Source organism: Bacillus rossius, chromosome 13 (genome assembly GCF_032445375.1).
Source record: "Bacillus rossius redtenbacheri isolate Brsri chromosome 13, Brsri_v3, whole genome shotgun sequence".
Lineage (NCBI taxonomy): Eukaryota > Metazoa > Arthropoda > Insecta > Phasmatodea > Bacillidae > Bacillus > Bacillus rossius.
In genome coordinates this window covers 48,021,139-48,033,469 of record NC_086340.1, presented here as the reverse complement: position 1 = coordinate 48,033,469, position 12,331 = coordinate 48,021,139, and the positions used below count along the sequence as shown (strand labels likewise).

At 38.7% G+C, this 12,331-nt stretch overlaps 1 protein-coding gene across 1 annotated transcript in view; it reads left to right on the top strand.

The window, feature by feature from the left end:
• Positions 1–12,331, top strand: part of LOC134538545 (sodium-independent sulfate anion transporter-like) — an 86,956-nt gene that overhangs the window by 48,471 nt on the left and 26,154 nt on the right. The window contains exons 4-5 of the mRNA XM_063379960.1: positions 2,587–2,807; positions 7,050–7,227. Coding sequence (XP_063236030.1) covers positions 2,587–2,807; positions 7,050–7,227 — 399 coding nt within the window. The remainder of the gene's footprint in view (positions 1–2,586; positions 2,808–7,049; positions 7,228–12,331) is intronic.

The window sequence follows — 12,331 nt, the reverse complement described above, 5'->3', positions numbered from 1 at the left end:
TAAAGGTTTCTCTGCAACAATGATGGGTTGATGTGCATAAGAGAACATCGGGAGTTGTTTCAACTGCAGTAACAAAACTGTCTGGTTCAGGTTTGGAAGGTTCATCTTCATTGACTAGACCTTCTTGTGGCTACTGCGATATGTCGTTTGCATTTTCAGATGATGCACGAAGACACGAGAGAATAAAATGTATGAAGAATCCTTTTCGTACGAAGTTACGCTGTGATGAGTGTTTGAGACGACGTGCGGAAAACTGTAATGGTGAAATCCATGTGCCTGCTGTGGAACTACCTGCAGACATTACGACTCCTCGGTTCCGGTAAAGGACTCGTATACGTACTAACACACAAAAAAATGGACATCAACCGACTGTGATGACTTCTGGACATAAAACTAAACACAAGACTGTGCCCGGTGCATTACAGGTAAATGATAATGGATTCCACTTGACGAAATCAAACAGAACATTATACATCAGCTTTCTGATGAAGTCGCAATGTACGGACATTAAAAATATAACTTGTGGCTGGACTGCGTATATGGTAAAACGAAATTCTTTCGAGGACCAAGTGAAGAAGTGTGCATTTAAGACAGTGAATGCTCCCATTTATAGTTCCGACAATGTGAAGCAGTCTGTTAACACAGTATCCAGAAACTCTGTTGGGAAGAAAAATACAATCTAGGAAAAGGATCTGTACTGTCTCTGTCTTCGGTAACCGTTTGGAGCTAATAAATTGTCAGTTCAAGCCATCATACTGGTCGACAATATATATATTAAAATGTATGGTGGGAGGTCTGTCTGCCAGTTGCCTCCATGAAGGAAGGATCGGGTGCAATTTTTTTAATTGAACGACCTCGACGGATAGGAACCGAAGACGGCAAACTCCATTACGTAAATGCATTTTTAAATTAAATTTTTAATAATTTTTTTATAAATGTTTTAAAAGTTTTCCCTTATTTAATTGGTGTGAAAATACAGATTTAAATCTGGTGTGCAATTTCTAAATGGCGGAGGTATTTGTATTAAAATTTTATTGATTAAATTTTTTATTTAAAATTTTTTCCCGAATTTCTATCTTCAAAATTATGGATTTTCAAGATGGCGGCCGTAAAGAAAACAGCGAAGTTTCTAGAATCATTTATGGCTGTCGTGACGAAATTGCAATAATGACGTCTTAATTTTCTAAACGGCTGACCCAAGATGGAGGTAATACAAATTGGTGGATCCGAAATGGCGAATCGAAGATGGCAGCCAAGGTCAAGTTACTGATCTCAGCGGCTTAGTGGGGCTAGCTTTGAGGAACCTTAAGCTGCTTTTAGGAATTTTCAAGGGGTTGATATTTTTGAGGAATTAAATGGGGATATTTATTTTTCATAATGGGAATTTTTTCCTCGAAATAGGGAAATTTGTAATTTTAAGGTTTTTAAAATATTTTTAGCTAATTTTTTTCTTCTAAAAACTGGAAATATTTGTGAATTCTTGGCAAACTTTGAAGGTCAAGGTCATACAAGATTGCCACCATGAAATCACAATATAAGATGGCGGACATCACAATCCAAGATGGTGGACATCACAATCCAAGATGGCGGACACCAACACCAGTATTATATAAATGGCGTGACTGGCGCGATGCATTTCTTATGGGACTACGGCTTGATGGCTAGAGGGTTAGTTGGCTTGCCAATCGTGAGGAAACGGGCGTTTCCGTTGCTGGATGCCTTTTTTTCTTAATATATAAGTTTTAATTTATCTAGTTCTGTGCAGCCTACGCCACTAGGATCACGGTAATAGAGTTTAAAGGCCTGAGTTTCCTTTATCGTGCTACTTCAATATTTGGTGTAACTAACTTGATCTCCTGTCTTAAAATAACTACAAGTTGAGGTATCTATAACTAAAAATAACATGAATTTGCAAGTTCATATTAGTAATAAGCAACTAGTAATTTTGATGTAATGAGTATAGATGTGATTATTCCTCTTATTTATAAAGTTTTTTTCTATGCATCTATTAAGAAATTTGAATGCTTTTTTTTTTTTTTTTTAGTATATACAGGTACTTCTATTATGTACAAAAAAATCACTGTTGTAATTTTTATTTCCTTTTTATAGAGAAGCTGCGATTTATGAAATATGCAAATACTTTTATTTAAAAAAAATTACATTTTCTCAACTGTGAAACAATTAAACTTGCAAATAAATAATTATACATATTTAATATGCTGGTATAATTTAAATGTATTAATCGTTGTATATAAGTGCCCCAATTTTGGTTGAATGGAATTTATTTTTAATTAACGTATGAAAAGAAAAATTATGCATTTCCAAACACACACTTGGTTAGTATTTTGAAAAATATATTTACCTTATGAAAGGTTTGTATTAGATTACAAATAAAAGTGTAAATAATATATGTTAAGTTATTAAAAAGCCCTCCATAAACCATGATTATACAGGTAACTACTACATATTTATATGTTAAATATAATATGAAAAAAAGTTAAAATACTTCATAAAGATATTTGAAATTGTTAAATATACCGTAGGCAATGTTGATGGTGTGAAACGACAAACAGGATTTTGGTTCAGGTATCCTGGTGGACTTCATTTCCATGCCGGTAACATCGGGCTTCACCACGGCTACCTCGCTCATCATCATAGGCTCGCAACTTAAGGGGCTCCTGGGGCTCAGCTTCAAGGCGCGCAGTTTCATAGACAACGTGAGCGCCGTGATCGCCCACGCCGGAGAGACTCGCCTGTGGGACGCCGTGCTGGGCGTCGTCTGCATCCTGGTGCTGCTGCTCACACGGGTATGGCAGAGTGCTCCATCTCCATCATTGTGCCTCCACTAACTCGGGAAACTCTTCTTCATTCCTGTGCAACTCCTCACACATGTAGGGCAGAGTGCTCCATCTCCATCATTGTGCCTCCACTAACTCGGGAACTGCAGGCCGCCTCTTAACTCTTCTTCATTCCTGTGCTACTCCTCACACATGTAGGGCAGAGCGCTCTCTTACATCTCCTTCATCTCCATTATTGTGCCTCCACTAACTCGGGAACTGCAGTCCGCCCCCTCTTTACTCTTCTTTATTCCTATGCTACTCCTCACACATGTAGGGCAGAGCGCTCTCTTAATCTCCTTCATCCTGATGAACCTTCTCACATATATATGGCAATCGGCTCTCTTCATTCTCCATGTTGTTATTCTGCTAAATCTGGAATGCCAGTCGGATTTCTTAACATCCCATAACTGTTATTAATCATTGTGCTTCTCCTCACACAAGTACGGCAGAGTACTGTCATCAATCTATTTAATTGTGGTGCACCTCCTCACACCTATACAGCAAGCGTCTCCTATACTCTCAATTTTTGTGCTCCTGCTAACTCGGGAACGATGGTAAGCTCCCTTAACTCTTCTACATGAAGTTCTTATGCTTTTCTTCACTCGGGCATTTCAGAGTGCTCGCTCCAATCACCTTCATCCTGGTACACTTCATCCGAAAAAGCCATTCGACTTTCTACATTCTTTTACATCCTAGGGCTTCTCCTCACATATGTGTTCGGTCGATTGTCTGTAATCTTATTTTGTCTGGTACTCTTCCTTACACAGTTAAAGCAACCTTTTGTCGACCCTTACCTTCATCATTATGCTTTTCTAACTCGGGCACTTAAGTTTGATTTTACATCACATTCATTAATCCTCCTGTTCTGACTTACTCGGATACGGCAATCCAATATATCTACACTCTCCTTTATATTAGTACTCTTTTTCAATGTGAAAAGTTAGTTGGCTCCTTTTGATCACATTATTTATTGTGCACCATCTTACTTGATACGGCAGTTGGCTCTTTTTAATACTCTTAAAATGTTTAATTTTTAAAATAAGTTACTGTACTAAGATGACTCTATCTTCTAAGATTTGGTGCTACTCGGTTTTTCGGATAAAGAAGTAAAATAATTTTAATCTCCTTCATCTTAGTGATTTCGTTTACTTGGTAATGGCAATCAATTCTCTTGAGTATTCTTCATACTATTTCCCCTCTTCACTAAGTTATATAAGTCACCTTACTTCAAGGGGGTCGAGGTTATAACCAGTGTGTGTGAACATACTCCCAGAAGTGGGTGCAGTGAACCTTGTCAACATGTTGTTGACTAACATGTGGCATGCAGTTATTCAAACCAGTCATGAAGTGAAGGGGATGGTGATGGTGACACTATATGCTGGTGGTGGCCATCTTGGTTCGAGCTTGAAGCAACGTGGAACGAGTGGTATTTATTTGTAAATAATAAAAAAAAAAAAGCTTTTTGGCTTGGGCCCGAACGAGGTATGCAAGCATATTGAGGTTGACGGGCAAATACCTTAACCATTGAGCTAGGTGGTCAGCTGGAGAATAAAGAAATAAATAAGGAATATATGTCTAAGTCTATAGTATAGTGATGTGTGGTAGTAAGTGTTATACGTAAATTAAAAAAAAATAGTTTCCCAGAAGGCATAATCTTTAATTCTAGCGCAGGCTTCCAGAGGATGCCACAGTCTGCGATCTGAAATGGCAGTGTCACTGCTCTGCTAGAGGCGCCAAATTTGAACTTACAAAATCAGTTGCTAGAGTGCAGCATGTTAGAATTTCAATAAATAGTTGGCAGAGTGTGTCTCAGTCTTTAGTACAAGAGTCTCCACTGAACGACACCATCTTTGATTAGCTTTTCGTTTGCTTGGAGGCGTTCCTTTACATTAACAGTGTGCACAATGAAAGCCTTCAATGCGCTACATCCCCTGAATCTTGAAATATAAAAGACGCAATCTTGGACAGAGAGGTGTAGACATGATGCACCTAAGGATATGTTCTTTTATGTGCATTAGTTGCACACAAGATATACATAAGAAATTTCCTTTTTCAACAAAAGTCCTTATAGTAAAATTCATATATACTTATTGGGATTGTGGTACTCAGATTTTAGGCAAACATTTTACATTCATTATAACTTATAGTAATACATATTTTCTTATAAGGATAGGGGTGGATACAGGCATAGTATGTATAAAGGTAAATAAATACTTTTATATAGGTTTGCTTATAAAGATATTCGGTAACAGATTTACTATGTTGAGAAGTCCCTAAATGGTTTAAGTAATATCAGATGCAGCGCATCGGTAAAACATGATTGGCGCAGAGCAACAAACTTATAAGATTACAGGATGTTTAATTAAAAGCGTAAACATTAGGAAAAATGATTCGTTACTAAAATTTTTAAAAAGGATATTAACTACACAATTATGGTTTTACACATGCTTACACTATCAAATTTATGGCTAGTCTTAAACCAGTGGTGCACCACGCTACAGTGTGCTTAGCGCTACTAAAAACATTTTGCCCCTAAACTTATACACATATTGTAATTGGCAAGCTAGGAGAGTAAAGTGACAACCGTACAATATAAATATGTACAAATTATGATGATTTTTTAAAGTCTGAAAAAGGATAGTTCGTCACATAAAATTACGTAACATCGCTAAATTCAGCAACAAGATTCATGTTGACAAGGACTTTTTAAGTAATTTCACCAATTACAAGAACTAATGCAAATGAGTGAGCTGCAACATATCATAGAGTAGTTAATTAAAACAAGTTCTCAATAGTGTCCATGCCGTTTATGCGTGCGTATAAAACTACGCTGAACGCTGAATTCTGTTGCGATTTACCGCTAGTCTCAGAGGCGAACGCCTGCTGGAAAATACCTCCAAAGTATAGGTCAACAACAAATCACTAGACCACAACTGCCAAAATCTATTTATTTAAATATCACAAGACTAGTGGCTACAAGGAGCATAGTTCTCAATAATATAGGACTGTGTAAAAATTTCAAGAGATTTTAACTTTGCTAAACAAGATTTCGGGGTGCGTGCTAAAAACTCCCACACTTGAAGATTGTACATGACCTATAGATTTCTACGAGCGCGCGGTGTATTGGTCGTGCCCATGGCTACTCTGCGTCACACGCGAGTCGAATAGGCACAGTTCCAAGGCTCTGTGGTGTGCAGCCACACACAAACAAATGCGTTAGCCACTGAGCAACTGACAATGTTGGCCACACATATTTATGCCTCGTAAATACATAAAACCCGTTATAGGCTGGACACAAAATTGGCAGTTGCGGCTAGCACAATTATAGTACTCATCGGGCACTTAGCAATCACTTCCGTGAATAACGTAGTAATGTTGCAATAAACAGGCGAACTGTAGGTTAATAATATCAGTGAGACGACTGCTTACTTGCCAGTCCGCTGCTGCAGTCCTCTTGCCACGTCTCGTTGCCACAGCACAGAGCAGGGAAGTTACGGTATAAGCCAGTGCGATCGCCCAGGTCCCATGTCTGTTCCACCCACGGCGGGCGAGCCGACCAGTGACTCCGGCTCCCAGCACAGCAGCTCATACAGCGCGCACTGGCGGCTGGCACACCAAACACAACCTTGTACCGTAACTACCGTGCAGCATGGCGTCAATATGAGGCAAAATACTTAGAAAATTAAAAGTAAAAAATAAGAAAAAAATTATGATTAACATCTTACAAAAATTATTAAATGGAAAATCAAGGAAATTTTGAGGCGGACCCGCCTCAATGTTTTAAAAGAAGTTATTAATTCATCACAGTCTTCGATAATGACAGATTTAATTGTTTCATCACAGTGTTTGGTCTTGTCAGCAGCTTCAGTGTCACTGTCGCCATCGTCGTAGAAGTCAGCGTGTTCACCTGGATTACTGTAAAACTCGAATTATAACTATAATGTACTTAGTTTCAAAATTCTAAACTAATATTTACAGTAATAAAGGACACCTGCTATAAAAATACAAAGTGTCTTTAAATGTACATATATAAAATAATGTAAAAAATGTAAAAAAAATTACATATATAAAATAACACCTAGCTAATTCATATTATTTAATTCAAACAAAAACTAAATCTTATAAGTGAAAAGAGCTACAAAATGTGAAACGTAGTAATCGTTCGTGCAGAAATGATGTAGTTGTGTTGCGTGGACGATGTGCTTGCAGCTTCTGAAGAATATCCACCTGGGACCGAAGGAGGCGATGAAACAAACGTGCATACAGCGGATAGTCAACAAGAGCCTGTGGTTCCTGTGCATCGCCCGGAACGCCATAGTGGTGGTCGCATGCTCAGCGCTCGCCTACAGGTTCACACAGAGTGGCACAAGTCCCTTCCAGCTCTCAGGTATGCACACAGCATCTACTGCCTCACCTGGACCTCCATAGTGGTGGTCGCATGATCATCACTAGTCTACAGTATCACGCAGCATTAAACACATGAATATCTGTCAGAAATGAACAGAACCACTTATGCATCGCTGAAATGGTGGCCTACAGTTTCTCACAGCACTGAGCAGAGGCACTGTGTGCTTCCAGCTGTCAGATATGTGTGTTGCTTGTTGTGCATCGCCCGGAAAGCAAGAGTGGTATACGCATGTTCATTGCTCGCCAACAGTATCAAACAGAATAGCACAAAGCCCTTTGAGCAGTCAGATATGCAAACTGCTCCTCAAAAATCTCTCTGAGTGGTATACATATGATCACATGTTAATCGCTCATCTAAATTATCTCAAAGAAATGCACAAGGACTTTCAAATGTTAATTATTCACAGAGCTCATTATACCCGTCAAGAATGTACAGTGGTAGCTGCGTGCTTACAGTTTGTTCAGAGAAGGACAATACCCTTCTAACTGCCAGGTACTACCATAGCTTGTTGTCAGCGCCCAGAATGCCATAGTGGTTGTCACATTCTCATTTCTCTCCAGTTTCAAATAGCGTGGTACATTGTCGCCCAGCTGTCATCGACTGAAACGCAATTGTGATAGTCGCATGCTCAGCGCTTGACTAATGTTCCACACACCCTGGCTTACTGTCTTTCTAGCTGTTAGGCATGCACATTGATCGAAACAGTGGTTGTTGCATGCCTGATACTCGCCGACAGGTTCACACAATGTGAAATTGTGTCCTTTCAGTTGTGAAGTATGCGTACTGGTCCTTGTGCATTGCCCGGAACTCTCATGCGGGGGTTTAGTCCCCACATCGCGCTCACAGTGTCCTTTCTGCTATCAGGTATGAGGCATGCTTGTGTGTCTCCCTGAACGCCTTAGAGTTAGTAATAATTTCAGCGCATGCCTACAGGTATACTCTGTTTAAAACAGTGCTTTTCCTGTAGCGGTGGCCATTGTATATTTTGCACTGCTCCGAATGCCATAGTGATGGTCTGATGGTCGCCTACAGTATACACTGGGTGGCACGACCCCTGGCTTATCAAGTACCTATACACACTGCTCTTTATATAATATACATACATCTAGCAGACAGCCGGGGAATTTCCCCCCTGTTTTTGTTTGTTTATCAGTTTAAATTGTATTTTATTTATTTAGGTTTTTTCATTTTTATTATTATTTAATGGTTTATGAAAGCGCTGTTCTATAAGTTTATTTTATTGCCAGTGTTTTGAACATGTAAATTTTAATTTTATTATTTTAAAAATGTTGCTTGAAGAAAAATTTGGGCTTGAAATTTTAGTTTTAGCGTTGTCTGTATATTAATTGATTTAAAAATTAAAAACATTATGAAAAATAATAAATCTTGTTTAGGTCCAATTTTTCTTAGCAAAACTTTTAATGAATAAAATATTTGTAAAATTGTAATCAAATATAATAAACCTTAATCATTTGTAGTAGTATAGGAATGGGGCTACTGGGACATGGCGCTGGCGCGTGGTGCCGGTGCCGGTGTCCGCCATCTTGGATTGTGACGTCACGGCGGCCATCTTGTATGAGTGTAACGGGACACAGCGTAACGGGACAAGTTTGACCTTGACATTTGACCCTCAAAATCCTCCAAAATTGGGCAAAATTTGCCCAAAATTCCTCAAAATTCGCCAAAATTTCCATTTCTGTGAAAACAAATTCCGTCAAAAAATCTCAAAAAATTCCACAATTCAAAAATTCCCGTTTTCGAGAGAAAAATTCCCATTTCGAGGGAAAATTTCCCGTTTTTAGTCCTTAAAAATCCCAGCGGCTAGAAATGTCCATATGTAGGCTTAAGCATCCATGTCTACAGCCTACGATAAGCCTCTGACGTCATCATGGATTATGACGTCACCGTTGCAATTTTCGTTACGGCCGCCATCTTTAACTTTTTTATTATCCGATTTTAATGAAATTTTTTTTAAAAATTATAAAAAAATTAAATAATAATACTTTAATAAAATATTTAAAAAAAACATACATTTACGACACGGAGTTCGGAGTCCTCGGTTCGAACCCAGTGAGGGCAAAAAAATAAAAATTAAAAATGGCGACAGGCTCCTTCCTTAATGGTGGCTGCAGGCAGACTGACTCCCACCACTTTTCTTAAAGCATATATATCGTCACCTAGTATGACGTCATGTCCGCCATCTTGTCTTCGTTGCTGGAGACCACCATCTTGTTTTCGACGGCGAGAGTGTGCTGACGCCATGTTAGTTTAGTTCTTATCCGCTAGAGTGCAGTAATCATTTATTACTGTGACACCCGCCATCTTGAAATTTGGACGCCATCTTGAAAATCCGTAATTATTTAGCTAGAAATTCGGGAAAAGTTCCAAAATTCATTAAATAAATAGCTCATTAATTTAAATATTGATTCGATCCGCTCCTGTCCTCGGTTCGATACCCGATCTATGCATTAATGTTTAATTTTATGAAAAAAAAATAATTTCAATAAACCATGTTCTTAAAGAGTCTTAAAGAGACTTTAAATCCTCTACTACCATCATCCTATCAGACATCAAGACCGCCATCTTGAAAATCCGTAATTATTTAGCTAGAAATTCAGTAAAAAGTTCTAAAATTAATTAAATAAATCACTCATTAATTTACATATTGATTCGATCCGCACCTGTCCTCGGTTCGATACCCGATCGATGCATTAATGTTTAATTTTATGAAAAAAAAAATAATAATTCCAATAAACCATGTTCAACATTCTTAAAGAGACTTTAAATCATCTACTACCATCATCCTATCAGACATCAAGACCACCATATTAAAAATTCGTAATTGTAATGCTAGAGATTCGGGAAAAAGTTCAAAACTCATTAAATAAATTTGTAATCTATATACTGATTGATTAGATCGACTAAGGTCCTTGACACGATCCTGGACGAAGCTATAATAAATTTAATTAAAATACCAGAAAAGTGTAAGGTTCGAGGAATAAAACACCTAAAAGTCTTTTACAAACATAATATTTATTACACAATTTCTATCCTACTACAGAATCACTTGCGAAAGCCAGCAATCTTATAAAAATTTAGCCCTGCTTAGACGTACAACGACTACTTCTTAGCTCCAAATGGCTCCAAAAGCTCCAACAGCCTCCAAATGCTTAACACAGTTCTAAATGGCTCCAAAAGCTCCAAACGGCCTCCAAATGCTTGACAGCTCCAAATGTTTCCAGCAGCTCCAAATGCTCCAAATGCTTGACAGCTCCAAATGCTTCAAAAGGCTCCAAATGCTCCAAACGGCCTCCAAATGGCTCCAACAGCTCCAACAGCCTCCAAATGCTTGACAGCTCCAAATGTTTCCAGCAGTTCCAAATGCTCCAAATTCTTGACAGCTCCAAATGCTTCAAAAGGCTCCAAATGCTCCAAATGCCTCCAAAAGGCTCCAAATGCTCCAACAGCTCCAAAAAAAGGCTCCAAATGCTCCAACAGCCTCCAATGCATAACACAGCTCCAAATGGCTCCAAATGTTCCAAACGGCCTCCAAATGGCTCCAAAAGCTCCAACAGCTCCAACAGCCTCCAAATGCTTGACAGCTCCAAATGTTTCCAGCAGCTCCAAATGCTCCAAATGGCTCCAACAGCCTCCAAATGCTTAACACAGCTCTAATGGCTCCAAATGCTCCAAACGGCCTCCAAATGCTTGACAGCTCCAAATGTCTCCAGCAGCTCCAAATGCTCCAACAGCTCCAAAAAAAAAAGGCTCCAAATGCTCCAACAGCCTCCAAATGCTTAACACAGCTCCAAATGGCTCCAAATGCTTGACCGCTCCAAATGCATAACACAGCTCCAAATGGCTCCAAATGCTCCAAACGGCCTCCAAATGCTTGATAGCTCCAAATGTCTCCAGCAGCTCCAAATGCTCCAACAGCTCCAAAAAAAGGCTCCAAATGCTCCAACAGCCTCCAAATGCTTAACACAGCTCCAAATGGCTCCAAAATGCTTGGCAGCTCCAAATGCTTCAAAAGGCTCCAAATGCTCCAAATGGCTCCAACAGCTCCAAAAGACTCCAAATGCTTCAAAAGGCTCCAATTGCTCCAAGAGTTCCATCTTCAATTGGTTCCAACTGATTCCTATTACTTTTATCGAACTTGACATGATTACTAACATGTCTTTATCAGTATACATTTTGACTGGCAGTGGTAACGTTTTTTACACCTTTAAGTTATAAGTTTTATTTAGAAATCAGATTTCGATAAATGATAGCTTCCATCTGGAAAGAAAATATATTAATTTATCTTCAAGTTTATACACATACATTTAATTTAATCCATTATTGTATGTAGCCAGCTTCCCTCAGTTCTTTGAGTATGAAGGATATTTCTTTAATGTTCGAATAGTTTCCTGCACAAAGCGATCCATGTAGTAGTCGTAGCCTGTTAACCAATATGTTAGGATCTTCCCATGAGGTATAATCAATCTCTTCTGCTGCCTTCATCATCCTTGCATGTTTATAATAAATATTATCTCTGGTGTCTATCGTTTTAACACCAACCACAAGGTCACTTTCGTCATCTTGCCAGTGATTATCACAAGCTTGATCAGGATAATTTATTTTATTACGTCGTTTCCATCGTTTTGGTCTCAAACCACCATCACAGTCTTCGCTCTTGCATGCTTTTGGTGCTTCAGTACAGTACTCAATCATGTCAGCCTCAGATGTGTCACCACAATCTTCAATCATGCCAGCTTCTGATGTGTCACCACAGTCTTCAATCATGTCAGCACCACAAACTTGATCAGGATAATTTATTTTATTACGTCGTTTCCATCGTTTTGGTCTCAGACTGCCATCACAGTCTTCGATCTTGCCTGCTTTAGGTGTTTCAGTACAGTACTCAATCATGTCAGCCTCAGATGTGTCACCACAATCTTCCATCATGCCAGCCTCAGATGATTCATCAAAGTCTTCGACCTTGTAAGCTTCAGGTGGTTCTCCATCTTTCACATTTTCATGGAGACGACTAGATATTGGAGTAAATATATTTTCATTTCTAATGTGGTGACAACTTCCTTCG